Source organism: Dasypus novemcinctus, chromosome 23 (assembly GCF_030445035.2).
Source record: "Dasypus novemcinctus isolate mDasNov1 chromosome 23, mDasNov1.1.hap2, whole genome shotgun sequence".
Taxonomy (NCBI): Eukaryota; Metazoa; Chordata; class Mammalia; order Cingulata; family Dasypodidae; genus Dasypus; species Dasypus novemcinctus.
The window spans coordinates 53,787,725-53,804,406 of NC_080695.1; the positions used below are offsets into that span (position 1 = coordinate 53,787,725).

The 16,682-nt window shown below is 44.3% G+C and overlaps 1 protein-coding gene across 3 annotated transcripts in view; it reads right to left on the reverse strand.

The window, feature by feature from the left end:
• The window catches only part of IQCK (IQ motif containing K), a 144,045-nt gene that overhangs the window by 120,853 nt on the left and 6,510 nt on the right, over window positions 1–16,682 (reverse strand). For all 3 annotated transcript variants that reach the window (XM_004450400.4, XM_058286362.1, XM_071211314.1), the window contains exons 2-4: window positions 14,028–14,092; window positions 12,250–12,364; window positions 10,809–10,906 (exon numbers count right to left, since the gene is read on the reverse strand). In XM_004450400.4, the coding sequence (XP_004450457.1) occupies window positions 10,809–10,906; window positions 12,250–12,364; window positions 14,028–14,092 (278 nt within the window). The remainder of the gene's footprint in view (window positions 1–10,808; window positions 10,907–12,249; window positions 12,365–14,027; window positions 14,093–16,682) is intronic.

Here is a 16,682-nt window from a genome sequence, read left to right on the forward strand (position 1 = left end):
CAACTAGTTGGCACCCAGCCCACCTGCCAGCTGACTGCCGTCACGTGAGTGATGCAGCCATGCCAGGAGAACCTTCCAGCTGAGCCCAGCCCAAATTGCTGACTTGCAGGATTGTGAGCCAAAGAAACGGTTTTTGTTTTGAGCACACCACCCCTCCCCCCTTGTTTACTTTTTATTGCAGGAACATATATGTTTACTTTTTATTGCAGGAACAACTCAAAATATGCCATTTAAACCACTTTCAAGTGTACAATTCAGTGATATTGATTACATTAGCAATATTGCACCACCACCGCCACCATCCATTACCAAAACTTTTTTATTACCTAAAAAAGAAATTCTGCATCCACTAAACAATAACTCCCCTTTCGTCTCACTCCCTGGTCCTTGATAACCTGTATTCTACTACCTGTCTCTATGAATTTGCTTCTTCTATGTATTTCATATAAGTGAGATGATACAATATTTGTCATTTTATGTCTGGCTTATTTCATTCAACACGATGTCTTCAAGGTTCATCCATTTCATAGCATGTATCAGAACTACATTCTTTTTGGGAGCTGAATAATATTCCATTGTGTGTATATACCACAGTTTGTTTACCCATTCGTCTATTGATGGACACTTGGGTTGCTTCTTCCTCTTAAGCCACTAACTTTTGAGGTGGTTTGCTATGCAGCAAGAGCTAGCTGATGCAGTGTATAACAACTGAAATGCAATTTATGGCCGAATGGTGTTGTTCCCCCTACTTCATGAAAAGTCAAGATTGCTACCCCAGCCATCTGGCACAAAACCATGTCCCCCAAAGCAAGAGGACAACGCTTCAGGCAATTGAAGGATAATCCTACCACAAAGCTACTGCCCTTTACTTTGTAAGCTAACTATGGATCACCTTCAGGTCAGACCCTGTTGATTTTCTTTTTAAAGCCTTGTCCTTTGAGGATGACTTTGATTTTTAGAAACAAAAGCAACTCCTAGTTAAGTTTGGGGAATGAAGTTTTTAATGCTGCTTTTGTTAAAAAGAAAAAGAAGCATGACTATAAAGTTATAATAAGATTTTCTTGCTTACTTTACAAAACAGAATCTGACAGGACTTTCAAGAGTTGCAAAGGGAAGTATTTTCAGCACTCACAGCCTCCTCACCAGGCAACCTAGTAGGAATGAGTGCCAGACTCTGCAGGCAGACTTCTGGATTCAATCCCTGGCACGTCCTCTCAGTGGCCATGGGAACTTGGGCACCTCTCTGGGCCATAGGTTTCTCATCCTCAAAATGGGGAGGATAAAGCCACCTACTCATAGGGTTCTTGTGAAGATTAAGTGAGCTCACACCCGTCAGACAGAAGAGTCGGAGGAGGACTCTACAAATGATTTGGAAAACAAACAAAACAATGACCATTGATGAGTAAAGCCTACCTCCTAACTGTCACTTAGATGTTTGGTAGTGATGGAAGTACTTAAGAAACAACCCTTCACTTTGAGCCTATTTCATATTTAGGTGCTAAATTCCAAAATGTGAAATTGGGATCTGATGACTGGATCCCTTAAAATATCCTGATTTGTAACCGAATATTATACGGTCAGGTTAAAAACCAGTTTCCGCCACTCCTAGGTATCTACCTGTATTAGTCAGCCAAAGGGGTGCTGATGTAAAATACCAGAAATCGGTTGGTTTTTATAAAGGGTATTTATTTGGGGTCGGAGCTTACCGATACCAGTCCATAAAGCATAAGTTACTTCCCTCACCAAAGTCTATTGTCATGTGTTGGAAAAAGGTGGCTGCCAATGCCTGCGAGGGTTCAGGCTTCCTCGGTTCCTCCCTTCCTCAGGCTTCTTTTTCCTGGGACTTGCTTCTGTTTCTCTGTGAGTTTACTTCCCGGAGTTCCAGCTTAAGGCTTCAGCATCAAACTCTAACATCAAAACTCCAACATCAAAAACCCCTCAACTCTGTCCTTTGCCATGCCTTTATAAAGCCCTACTGGCACAAGAGGTTTACTTGATTATGTAATCAAGTAATCAAGTAAACAAATATAATCTCGTATGCCCAGAGGAAAAGACCAGTTTACAAACATAATCCAATATTTCTTTTTGGAATTCATCAATAATATCAAACTGCTACACTACCCAAGAAAAATAGAAACACACATAGAGAACCACACATGAATGCTCTTTTTAAAAAATAATTAATTAATTAATCTATTTATTTATTTATTTTCTCCCCTTTCCCCCCCACCCCAGTTGTCTGTTCTCTGTGCCTATTTGCTGCATCTTCTTTGTCCGCTTCTGTTGTTGTCAGCAGCACAGGAATCTGTGTTTCTTTTTGTTGCGTCATCTTGTTGTGTCAGTTCTCCGTGTGTGCAGCGCCATTCCTGGGCAGGCTGCACTTTCTTTCGCACTGGGCAGCTCTCCTTACGGGGTAAAGTCCTTGCACGTGGGGGTCCCCTATGCGGGGGACACCCCTGTGTGGCAGGGCACTCCTTGCACGCATCAGCACTGTGCATGGGCCAGCTCCACATGGGTCAAGGAGGCCTGGGGTGTGAACTGCGGACCTCCCATGTGGTAGATGGATGCCCTAACCACTGGGCCAAGTCCACCGCCCTTCTTTTTTTTTTTTTTTTTTTAAGATTTATTTATTTATTTAATTCCCCCCTCTCCCCTGGTTGTCTGTTCTTGGTGTCTATTTTCTGCGTCTTGTTTCTTTGTCCGCTTCTGTTGTCAGCGGCACGGGAAGTGTGGGCGGCGCCATTCCTGGGCAGGCTGCTCTTTCTTTTCACGCTGGGCGGCTCTCCTCACGGGCGCACTCCTTGCGCGTGGGGCTCCCCCACGCGGGGGACACCCTTGCGTGGCACAGCACTCCTTGCGCGCATGAGCGCTGCGCATGGCCAGCTCCACACGGATCAAGGAGGCCCGGGGTTTGAACCGCAGACCTCCCATATGGTAGACGGACGCCCTAACCACTGGGCCAAAGTCCGTTTCCCCCACCGCCCTTCTTAACATTATTTAAAATATCTCGATAGTGGGAAAAAAACCAAAACCTGACCTTTCCAACCTCATCTCTTCCCATCGCTTTTTGCTCACTCTCCCCTAGCCATACTGGTCTCCTTTTTGTTCCTAGAATAGGCTACTGGATTTGGCAATACTGAGTCATTAAGTCAGCTTGAAAAGGGTTGTACCAGAGGATTGAGGTGCCAGATTGCTACACAGGAAAGAGAAAAATGGCCATAACATGATGTTAGTGAAAATGAAGGCAAGACAGAGAAAATATCCAACCTAGACAGGATAGCAGGGTCAGAAAGGCAGTTTTCAGAATGTTATTTACTACTTCTATTTTTCTGATTACAAAAGTAATTCATACTTATCTTTTAGGTTTCAAATATTACCAAAATATCAGAAGACAACAGAAGAGCCAAGGCCCCAGAACTTTCATCCCTCCCCCAACATCATATGTGACTTTTCTTTCGTCCATTTCCTAACAGACTGATATACTGGTAGTGACATTCATTTGCTTGTGGTATGGTTTACATATGCTGCATAAATCAGTTTATGCACAGGAAATGACCGTACAATAGCTGTTATTGGCCCACAGATGGACTTCCACCAGCCATTTGTACAAAGCAATCATTTTCCATTCTTTAGCTTTCACAGAGTATATTTGTTTAACACAATGTAAATTACTGTTAGCACCCAGCTGATTTCACAGCAAAATTAAAAGGCCTGTTGACTGACTTTATTTATAGATTGTCACTTTAATGCCATACAGATGTCACTTAAATCTTTTCTATGACCATTTTACACACGGTTGAAAATAACCAACTGAGAAAGGGTTAAATAAATCTCCTCTTGCTAAAGTCAGACCATGAAATGCACAAGGTCTTAATTCACGGAAATCATACTCTTAAGGCCTGTTCTCCCAATTGTAATCTCCAAAAATTAAGGAATGGAAAACTATCTGCCTATTAAATAAGCTGCAATTTGATTCTGAGTATTTAAAAGATTTAAATGAACAAACTATTAGGATCTTTATCAAATTCATCAGAGCTTAACTCATTCTATTTAAAATCACATATGTAAAAGAATCACTTTATTAATGAATCAAAATCAAAATAATCAAGCTTGCACAGCTTTGTCAGGGGCAGAGTTGGGTTGAAAGCAAAGTCTGCCCTGGTTCCAGGGGCCAGATTCTGAACCACTGGACCATGTACTGCCTCATGGGTGTGCAAAGACACACAAACACACATATATGCCTCAGGCATGTGCTGATTGGCTAAGTTTTCCTAAGGTATAACAATTAAAAACCTCTTCTGGCCATCTCTCCCTCTGCTGTCTTCCCCTGGTCTTCCTTGGAGTTTCCACTATTCAGAGGACAACTTACATAAAGGACCTGTTCTGGACAACTGCCCCAGACCCTTGGGCTCTCCTCTCTTCTCTACACCTCCAGGCCCATCTTTCAGGTGGGAACCTGTCTCTGCCTTGAGCAAGCCGCCAGACTGCCCAGCCATGTGCGCTGATGGTGAGACAAACAGACTCGGGAACCAGCCTGCTCACTTTGGATCTTGGCTCTGCCACTTAGTACTCATGTACTTGCCCTTGTGACTTGGCCTCAGTGCTGCACAGACCTCATCTGCAAAATGGCACTAATTGTACTCCCTTCAGAGGGCTGCTGGAAGGATTCTCTGAGTCGCTGTGGGCAAAGGCTCTGCTAGCCACTACTCTTGCATTCCAGCTTCTTGCCCAAACCTCTGGCTCTCTACTGGCTCTGAAACCCCTTCAGTTTGGGGAAATTTGCTCCTTGCTCAGCTCCCCAGGGGATCAAACAGGCCTGGGCAGTCTCCCTTGCTCAGGGGACAGGGGATTCAGACACAGGCAGTGGGTTCAGACATGACAGATGCAGTTAGTAAATTTCCCTAGGACAAGCTGCAAAAACGTCTCTGACCTCCACAGAGGGCTCCTCTAACTTAATATTAATAGCTGTCTTAAAAGTCGGCCCTCATTTTGAACCATATTCATTCATCCATTCCACAATGAGTTGCAATCTTAAGCAATCTTGAGTTGCTACTATGTTCTAGGCACTGCCCGGGATACATCAGAGAACAAAACAGAAAATAATGAAAGCAAGGGAAAACACAATGAGAAGTCAGCATTTTAAGGGCCCAATACAAATCAGCAATTATTCTGAAGCCACCAAATATAAAATGCCATTTCAAGATATAATTTGAATGGCTCCAATAAACAATGAATTACACTGCTGCTTAAGAGCCGTTTAGATGCAAGTTAGGTTGTGGATGGCAGATTCACAGGCTCCAGTTACGTAAATTTTGGCTGGAGGCCGGCTATCATTCAGTTTAAGCATCTATTCCCAATGACGGGATGTGAGGACCAGCTGAGTCGAGAAAATGCAAATTTGTTGCGCAGATCTGGATGGCAGGAGTTGCACAAAGGGGCTGACAAATATTGAGATGGCAATAATGTCATTTTTAAACCTTCAAAAGTAACTCACCAAAGTCTACATGACTGGTGGGGGGGGAGTAGGGGGGGTGCTGACAGAATCAGATTTAATGAAGAAATCCTGAGTCAGGAAAGGAAATGAAAGAAAGGTCAGGGTCATTCACCCATGTTGCCCATTTGCCACATTCAAAATGCTGAGCTTGCCAACAAAGGGAAGGGGGGACTCCCATGCAGCTGACCCCCACTGTTAAATATGATTCCTTCTGTTCCCAAGAACACCCCTGCAGAAGTGGCTGTCATTATCTTTAGGAGTCAAGAAACTGGAGCCTGCAGATGACTTAGGGCCATGCTTCCAGGAAGGGGCCAAGCTGGATTTTGAAGCCAGCTCCGGTCGTGGAGGACCCAATGGGCCGGGGCCGTTTCCCCACAGATGGTCTGGCTGCTTTGAAAGTGAATATGTCCAGGCAAGTTAACCATGTTAAGAACCCACATTTTCTATTCCCCTTGACAATTCATTATAAAATTTAAACTTTAAAGCTTTACACCAGCCCTCTGCAGCATCTGAAGTTGGGACCGTTTACATTTATCCCAGCAGCAGCTCAAATGTGGGACGTCCAAGATGAAATATGAGTCAGCACAAGGATGCCTCATTAATCTCCAATACAAACAGAAATGTCTCTGACTCTTCAAAAGCGTTTTATCACTGCCTAGAGGCTAGAAGCTCTCTCCAGGCCTCTCGTTAGAAAATTATTTATGGGCAGACATTCAATACAAAAACCTCAATGCAAAGTCTTAATTACTGCCCTTTTAGCTGATTTTTGTACCTTCTCACAGACTATAAATGAGAAGAATAGCAGCTGAAGAAAGGAGAACAAAGGCTGCACAATGGAATATAGCTGCCCCAAGGTCGAGAACTGAATTCCCAGGACCAGACTCCCTCTCGCTTTTTCTCCACAGCTAGTCCTACTGCAGAAAGTGAAGAGAGAAGACACAAAGCGGAGCGTTATGAACTGACCTGTGTCCCCCAGGAACACAAGCTGAAGTCCCAACCCCCCGTACCTGGAATGTGATCTTATTTGGAAATAGGGCCATTGCCGATGGAATTAGTTCAGAAGAGGGCACACTGGCATCAGGTGGGTCCTTAATCCATTATGACCGGTGTCTTTGGAGGAAAGACACAGAGAGACACATGGGGGAGAGGGCCACACGAATAGCGACTGCTGGCCACCACCAAGAGCTAGAAGAGGCCAAGGAGGATCCCTCCCCTAGAGCCTTAGTGGAAGCACGGCCCAGCTGACGCCTTGATTTCAGACTTCAAGCCTCCAGAACCCCGTGAGAACACATTTCTTTTGTTTAGTTTATGGTACTTTGTTTCAGCAGCCACAGGAAACTAAGACAGGGAGAAAATGAAAACCACCTGCGTTCACTGTTGCCCTTCACCTGACAACAGCTTTGCTCCTAGTCTGGGCTTGTCTTGAGGACAGAGGCCGTGTCTTCTGTTCTCTGGGTCCCCCTGATTGGCATGTAGGAGGGCTTAGTACATATTTGTTGAATGGAATTGACCTTGGGTTACTCAACCTGTTTGCAGATAGTCTTTACATGTATTCAAAGAAAGGATATTTCATTGTGCTCATTTCACTATTTGAGTCATTATAGCTCATTCTTTGTTCAAGCTAATAAAAGGTTCAGTACACTGAATATACTTTAGCCAATAGCAAGATGAAAAAGGAGAGAGATACAATTCCCAAGATGTAACTTGCAAGGTTTGTGAGGTTTCTCTCCTTTAGCAACAGAGAGACAAAGCCACCCTGCCACTAGCAGAGCCAAGCCTGGCCTCTGCTCTTGGGCCCCAGCTGACTCCCACTCCACTTGGTCAGACCTTGGACCACTTTAATATCCCATAGAGAAGGGCAAGGTCAGTTATGAAGAGTGGACAAGGATTGTCATGAGAAGCTGAATGAGCAAATGAAAAAACAGGTAAGAATTAGAGGCATTTTAGATTTAAAAGCTAAGGCCAGTAGCAATCTGCACTCTTGAAAACAGTTATGAATAAATAATCAGTATTTCCCAGAGCTATCTGGAGCTATTCTGCCTCCAGCTTCCATTTACTGGGATGGTGAAAGCCCAGGCTCCAGGCTTGGCTAGGTCTTGGTTGAAGGTGTGTGCCATAGCTTGCCAGCTTGGCCATCTCAGGTAGTACTTGACCTATCTCAGCTCTAGGGCCCTCCTCTGTAAAAGGGGGGTTGATGAGAGGATCTGACCTTGAAGGTTATTGAAAGGATGGAATGAGATCGTGTGTGCAAAGCACTTAGACCAGTGCAGACACCCAGTCAAAAACTAAAAAGTGAGATTGCTCTTCCGACTACTAGTACTACTCTTGACTATTATTATAACAGTAGGCTTAGTAAATATCTCAGGTGAGCACACAGTGGTTACCTGGATTTGACAGTACCTGAATCACTGCCATTTATTTTACCAACTTTTCCCCTTTATAGTCCCCTTCAGCTGAGCACTGAATTGCTGACATTTATTTTACCAACATTTTCCCTTTGTAGTCCCCTTCAGCTGAGTGTCCTCTAATGTTCATGCTAAAGGGGACCTGGTAATTGTGGTCTTTCCTGGTTCAAACAAGGCAACCAGGTCTGCACTAGCAAGTCAGGAGGAGGCAGCAGGATTGGGGTTCACTAGATTTGACTTCACCAAACCTGGGTATTTCTGACCAAGCAAAAGGAAGATCTTACTACCCTGTCTTTTGGGGGGGAGGGAGGCAAGAGGTATGAAACCCCATCTCTACCTCCCATGGATAGAGAAGGTGGCTGAACTGTATTTCAAGCATAGGGGTAGGAAGGCACAGTAAGCTTGGCTTTGCTTTGCTGAATGGGCCAAGCAAGCTGAGGGCCTGAGCTGAATTGTTCAGGATACAAAGGGGTCTGCCTGGAGATCAACAGAGATGCTTCTCAAGAGGATTAATGAAGTACTGTTTGATAGGTGTGAATGAAACCCTCTCCTCTAACTACCCATGAGATTATCAGTAAAACAAACCTTCTTCACTAAATCAGCGTGGAGTTGGATCTGTTTTTCTGGGAGCTGGACCAAGTGCTGACTTGGGCCTCTGGGTGACCAGGAAACAAGGCCACTCAGGTAACATGTACAACCTAACCTACCTAAAGAACACTAGCTACACAGTAATACTAATGACAAATAATAAGTGGACATTTATTTAGTACTTCCCATGTTCCGAGGACTTTACTTGGATTACCTCATTTTGTCAGCCTGACAATCCCATCAGCAGGTGCTATGGTCATTCTCATTTTATGTATGAAGAAATGGAGGATCAGAAAGATGTAATTCCTTGTCTGAGTGCAGCTAGCCAGGGTGGTAGTGGATGTCAAAACATGTCAACTTTAACTTCAGAGTCTTGCCCTTACCTACTATGCTATAAACCAAAGTCTGATTTACTGATTAACAGCATGATTTCTAAGTGACGGAGGTTAGGCTGTGCAATTGGCCACCCACTGCTGTCCCAGTTGACAAATCCCACTGAATACATGCATGTCTTCTTCCCTTGGTCCTCTAGAGCACCCATCCAGGGGAGTCTAAGAGAACAGCCTTCACAGATCGAAGAGAGATGGATTTGGGTCAAGGACATACAAGTAGCACTGGTCGCATTGTCCAACCACTCACTCATTTATTCAGCATTTACCGAGGGCCATCTACATGTTCACCAAGCACTCAGCCTTGGGAGTAGAGATACAAAAATAAACCAGAGAGAGAATTTGTCATCAAGCAACTTAAAATATCAAAGAAGAAAAACTTATAAAATTAAGTGTATTTGTGGGGCAAGAAGATCTTATTTAAAAATCTCTAAATTTGCAATAAGATGAGGAACAGATAAAAAAGCCTGAAATTAGAGAGCTGGAATCCATTACTTCCAGGTAGATCCATCAGGGAAATATAGTCTGGGAGAGAAGTCATGGAGATGAGTTTGGAAAAACAACTAGAACTTAGACATGTAGAGAAGAGGAGTATAAGCGTTTTTACTTTACCACCCAGGAAAGAGAGCACAGATGAGATCAGAAGGAGGGGAGGGAAAAGACTGCAGGGTCTAGAAAGCCAGGGTGGGGGTCTTGGCTTCCTTGTATGGATTCACGGTTCTCAACTAGCGTACCATGGCCCAGGGAAAACCCCAAACCCTTCCTCCCACTATGTGATGCCAGAGCGCTGGATCAACACCTCATCTGTAATTTCTCCCTCAACTAAAGCCACCACTATGACGTGGGGCCTGTCAGGAAGAATGCAGCTGAGCAGCTCAAGGGCAGTCCACAACGTGGGGTGATTAAGATGCGCGAAGAGCAGTCTAACAGCAAGGCAGTGCTAAAGAAGAATGGAGAGTTTACTGGAACTGGGAAAACTCGGTCTCCCAAGTATATAAAGGTACCATCAGGGCAGGACAGGGATGTTGGGCTGAAAGACAACTGAGCAGGTAGAACCATTAACAGTGAATGCTTTTTTAGACCCTGGATGTGTCAAACTGATTGATGTTTGCATTGTAGTTACTGCCAACTCTCTTAGTATTATTTTGAGTAGTTTAATCGGGTCAAGTCCTAGCTCTGCCATGTACCTTTGATCACATTTCTGAACCCCTCTGTCCCTCCATTTTCTCATCTGCAAAATGGAGACAGTAATAACAGAAGGAACTTCATAGGGTACTGTGAGGTTAAACGAAACAGTGGATAATAAAGCACTTATCACAGAGCAGGCATTTGGTAAATATCACGTGCTGTTGTTATTTAACTTTCTTCGTGGGGGCCATCTAAAATTCTAGTATTCAAAACTGTGTAGGGAAGACATCCACCCGAAGTATCCTGTGAGCAACAGAAAAGAAGGACCTCCTTGGGGTATTTATGTGGGGGTGCCCCAGGATTGAATGTGGGGTATACAGGTAATGACCAGTACTGCCTGAACACTTACTCCATGCAGGCCTCTTGAGGCAAGTTACATGCATGACATTTGGCATGAGGTGGAGTGGGGAGAGGCTGGAGGTGGGAAGGCCAGCTAAGATGTCAGGAGAGCGCTGCCCAGCACAGGGAAAAGCAGGAGCCGAAGGACCCCGCAATCTGACAGACCTCTTAGCAGCAGGCAGGGAGGCCCAGGAGGGCAGAAACCTTCCTGGAGCCTGAGCGGCCAGACAGATGGCAGCATGTGCACGTACAACTTGATGTCGGGGCTGTGTCAGGGAAGTGACCTCAGATATAGAATTTGCCCCCAAAGGGATCATTTTGAGGACCACAACATGATAGCACTGAGGTAACGAGTTACCATCTGGTGAAAATGAATTATTGAGAATGTAAAAATAAACAACTGACCTCAAAACATTTTTCTTTCTTTGCTTGGTGAAGCAGGTTACACAGTCCAGGAAGAAGAACTGGAAAGAGGAAAGTTTCCAAATATTCTTTGGGGGAACCTAAAACAAAGAAACACAGTTCCCACTGAAAATCTGCAGGACCATAATTAAGCTGGAAGAAACGCTCACTTCTGAACCAAACAAGGTACCATCCATTCAATAACATGACCTGGAAAGCCACATCTTACTCCAGGCTGCTGAGTTGGGCTGTATCACTGCAGGAACTTAAACTGTCCCTCTTAGCTCTGTAGTCCGGCAAGGATAAAGGCTGGGTGCTACGAAGGGCCGGGGCCACCAGCTCTAAGAAGCTGGCGCAGGGAGGAAGGTGAGGACGCATGGCCTGGGAAAGCGCTACAGATGTTGGGATGCCTGCTTCCCATCTGCCTGAGGCTGGCTCTGTCCACCCTCTAGCCCCTGTTTGGTCCTGTGAGCCTCCTCTAACTCCCTATTTTTTGTTTAAGCTCATTTGAGTTGGAATTTCTCTCTCTTGCAACTAAAGAGTCCCAACTAATAGAGTCATCTGCTTTTTAGTCAACAAATACTTCTGTGCTTCCCATGGGTCAGGCACTTTTCAAGGGCTTGAGAACATAAGTGAGCAACCCGAAAAAAATGCCTGCCCTCATGGAGCTTATACTCTAGTGAGCAGACTGACCAGTACATAAGCAAAACACATTTATTGGATGGTTTAAGAACTTTACAGAAAAATAAATCTGGGAATGGGGCAGGGGATGGTATTACATTTTTTGTTAGGTTGGTCACAGAAGGCCTCACTAGGTAGATAACCTTTGAGTAGAGATTTGAAGGAGCAAGCCAAGCAGATATTTGGGGGAAGAACATTCCAGGCAGAGAGGACAGCCAGTGCAAAGGCCCTGAGGCAGTAATAGCAAGGAAGCCAGTGTGGCAGGAGGGAAGTAAGCAAGGGGAGAGTTAAAGGAGCTGAGGCCAGAGAAGAACTGGGAATAGAGTGGATAGGGCCCTGCGGCCACAGTAATGGTAGCTGTGGTGGAGCAAGGCCCAAAGCACCTGATTGGAGGGTGCTGAGTAAGCCAGCAGCCAAGGGTCTGGTGCAGTAGGCCTGAGGAGCTGAGGCCTAGGGAGGGAGGCCTGAAGCAGGGTGGGATGACAGTTCCTTCTACTTTTACACTTTTCCCTCTTTAACTTCCCCCTTTGTATTCAGTGTAGAGTCAAGGGAGGCATGCTATTCATCATCTTTTATTACGTTTCAACCTTAAAGATAGATCAGTGGAATACAGTATACTTCTCTTAAAAGTAAAAATCAGAACAAAAATAAATCACTTCACACATATGTGGTCTCCCTGAGGTTTATCTGCCCACTCCCAACCCTACTCTGTGGTTTCGCAACGTCACAAGACAAAAACGATAAAAGATGAAATCTTACTTACACTCTTTTGAGTCGATTGTTTCCAATTTAACTTCAGGGCAGGGTATAGCTGGCACCACAGGAAAATGGGGATGAGAAAAAAGGGGATCTGTACTGAAGCCACGGAAACCCGTTTCCTGCAGTGGTGAAAGGAGGGAGGGGGAGAGCAAGTGATATCGTTTCAATACTGTATTTTCTTTTATACCCCTGCAAAGAGATACAATCCTATATCGGGCTTTAGGTTCGAGGGGGCACACTAGAACAGAGTTATGTCTGCCTTCCCTCCTGAGATATCTATAAAAGGACAAGTAACACACCCCTAATAGAGAAGAGAAGCAGAGGACCATCAGTGGAGGAGAGATTTCCACATTTCTCAAAGAAACAGGGAGGAAGCCTGTTCACAGAAAAGGGAGGGGGAAGAGGGAGTCCCCAGTACAGAGAAGGAATTTGTTTCAGAGGCAGGAGTCCATCTGCCCCCCAGAACTCCACAAGGGCTTGGTGCTCAGATCTGATAGGTATCAGCAAGAGTTGCAGTGAACAAGGGGGCTATAAATAGGGGGGACTAAGAGCAAACTGGCTGGGGCACCAAGGGCCTCCTGCCCACAAGCCCCCTCCTCCTGCTCCTGCCCCCCTCGACACACAGAAAGCTGCCCTCATACCCCCTTCCCAACGAAAGACTCTTCTGTAAATAAATTAAACAATTTGGGGAAGAGTAGAAGAACTACTTAGGGTGCCATGCTGGTGCCCACCCCCACCCCAAAGGAATAAAAAAACAATAACAAAAATCCTGTTCATTCATTTAGAGGCCCCCTGCCCAGCCCAAAACTACTGACCCCCTGCCTGTTCACCCTGAAGAAAAGACTTCCAGTGGACCACTGGTGCTCCCAGGCAATGTTTCTGTTCACAGAAGAGACCCATCCAGAAAACGAACCCACTTGTACAGTAGGTGAAGAAAACCATATCCATTAGAGTGCAAAATCCACTCAGGCCTCCATTTTTAGTTTTGAATAAACACAGAGCTCTCTAAAATCAACAGCATAAAAGACAAAGATCAAGATACAAGAACAGAACAACTGGCCCTGGGAGATGTACAAATAATTCAGGGAAAAGAACTATAATTAGGATCTTTGGAGATACCTGAGAAAGTATCGCATCTGTAAAGCAAGAACAGGATGCTGTAAGAAAGGAACAATCACAGAAGAAGAAAGAGTTTTGGGACACAAAAGTCTCTATCAGAGGCAGCTGGAGACTGGAGACTTAGGGGTGGGTCTCATCCCTGTAAATATGCTCACATCCCTTTGCCTCTGTTGAGTCTCACATTCTTATTTTAACTCCATCAGTGCCTATTTTACTCCAAGGTACACTTCCTGAGGGCTTCCTTCTGGCTGCGCTCTCCTTGGCCCTCTCGCCTTGGCATAGTCTTCATCTTGCTTGCCCTGACATGCACAGAGAAGCCTGGTGTGTCTGCAACTGTTCCTGACGTGGACATGAAGAGATATCCACCATAAAGGCCTTTCTCATTTAGGATTCATGTGAGCCCCACAGAGGCCCCATAAGTTAGTCAAGGATCATCTTTTCCATTTAAAAGATGCAGTAACTGAGGTGCAAAGCAGTGATATGATGCACTTCATGTCACACTGTTAGTCCAGAGCTAGCACTGGCACCAAGTTTCTGGCTCTAGCTCTAACGACTTCCCCTCGGCCCCTTCCTAACGCAGGCCATGGGCTGATATTTGCCGGCCATCAGTACTATTCTCATTCAAAAGCCATTCATTTAGGTTGAGGCCCAGGCAATACTCACAGTAACCACTGGTTCTGGTTTGACTTTATATCCCTCTGGAAAGGGAGGCAGCTCAGCTTCATACTCTAAAGGGAGAGGGGAAAAAAATCCTCAAATTCATACTTCATTGCAGTTTGTGATTCCATTTTCCTTCCTCTGAATAAAACATTCTTAAATTTTAATTTTGTGGGTGGTTTACAGAAATGAAAAACAATCGTCCATTACTGATAAATGTTTAATATGAACCATCTTATTTAAAATGGATACAAGATGACTGGTCCCTTGCATAAAAGTCAAGGTTTTATGAAAGAGTCTGAGACACTATTCCCAAAGCAGTGCAACTTCAAATTTGGCCCAATTTGTTGTGATAACTACAAAGAATAATAGATGAAGAGAATGGGGAGGTTGATGAAGGGAAGACACCAGGAGAAAACAGGGAGGAGACGGCAGAAAAGGAGAAGAGAACATGATGGAAGGACAGGGTAGAGGGGACAGAGGAAAGAGGAGCCATCCCATGCATCCCATGGGCAAGGGCATCGAGGTAAGACTGCTGAATTGGGGGTACTTGGCTGGAAAAGTAGTCCCATAAATGCTTGCTATTCGAAGTATGGTTCTGCAACCAGCAGCAGAGGTATCACTTGGGAGTTGGAAATGCAGAATCTTGGGCCCCACTCTAGACCTACTGAATCCAAATCTGCATTTTAACAAGAACCTCTGCTGTAAATTCCAGTTTTTCTTCCTGGGCTGTGCATTTCTGAAAACCCCAAGGACAAGGCTCAACCTGAGAAATTCCAGTTCAGTAGGTCTGGGGCAGGAGCCCAGGAATCAGTGATTTTAAAGTCCTCCAGCTGATTCTAATGTGCAGTGAAGTGGAGGACCATTGCCAGGTTTCAAGACTGATCACAGCTGGGCTGTTAAGCGAGCCAAATGCAATGCACATTCCATAAAAGTTCAACTCAACTCTTCGCGGGTAACAACAACTATTGCTGAGAGAGGGATGGAAGATGCTAATGGGCTCTATTAGTTACATCCCTAAAGGAAAGGCAAAAGTATTTCTGGGAAGGTCAATGTTTTAAAGGCAATCACATTGTCACTTTGCACTGATGAAGGAAAATGAAGTTTCTGGGTAAAAACGATATTGATGGGATACAGAGTCTCTGGTCATAAGGTTTATTCCATACCTTGTTAGGTAGTAGAGCACACCTCAACTTTTTTTTTTTAACCCCTTAGTATCAGGCTGGCAAACAAGTAAGTCAGGCTGCAGGTTATAAGCAGTTTTTACTCCCATCACCATCTGTAGTGGTTTTCTATTGCTGTGTAACAAATTACCACAAACTTGGTGGCTTGAAACAATGCAAATTTATTCTCACAGTTTCCATGGGTCAGAAGCCTGGTTACAGGTCAGCTAAGTCTTCAGCTCAGGGTCTCAGCAGGCTGAAATCAAGGAGTCAGCCAGAACGGTGATGTCATCTGAGGTGCACGGTCTTCTTCCAACTTCTTGCAGTTGAAGGAGTGGGGACTGCTGATTGTGGACTGTGCTCTCAGCTCGTAGAGGGCAACCGCAGGCCCTTGCCACGTGGCCCCCGTCCACAGATAGCAATGTGGATGCTTGCTCTTTCAATGTCAGCAGAGAATCTTTTCTGGTCTGAAATTCTCTGGCTTCAGTTAAGGGCTCACCTGATTAGGTCAGGCCCAACCAGGATAATCTCCCTAATTTAAAGTCAATTGATTAGGGAGTAATTACATCTAGAAAATCCCTCATAGCAACACCTAGATTATCTGATTGAATAACAGGGAGGTGTGCACACTAAGGGGAAGTAATTTCAGGGACCACTTCAGAATTCTGCCTACCACACCAGCTAGCTCTGGCACTTTGTTTTCCTTTAAAGTAAGCAAGCATATTCATCTACCTTCCCACAGTGTCTTGAGAATCACCAATTCTCAGACTGTTTATTTGGGTTAAAAATATATATATATTCATTGCTTTGAGTGATTGCAAAAGCAATATATACTTAGTGTGAGAAAATTTCAAATAATATAGCAACATCTTAACTAGAAAGTGAAAGTCACACCTAACCTATTCAACCCTATAACCGTTGTTAGATTTGCCATAGATCCAACCAAATCTTTTCCCATGCATTTACTAATGGACTAGGTCAAATCACTTGAGCATACACCCCCAAACTGTTCCTTTTTTCTTCATAACTTATGTCATTTTACCCTTATTTGAAATTTGTAATACTAATGGTTATACTCTCTAATAGTGTTGCTTTATGAGGGCAGGACCCAAGTCTGTTTGTACTCACCATCATATCCCCAAATAATACTTGGTGCATGAAGAAATGAATGAAGAAAAATGCTATCACACTATACAGATGGTTGAGGAAGTCACTTTTGATTTCATCTATTCTTTCAGTCATACTTGTTGAAAACTCACTAGGTACCAGGAACTTTCCAGGCATGGGAATCTATGCCAGTACATATATGGATGTGCCCCATTTACTTAACCTGCATTCTTGGTGGGCATTGGCTTGTTTCCAGTTTTTCATTATTAAAAACAATGCTGCAATGAACATCCTTCTACATTTAGCGTTGATCTAACTGTGTATATTTTTGTAGGATTAATTCTTAAGACGTGAAATCGTTCTGTCAAAGAAAAAATTAACTTAAAATTCA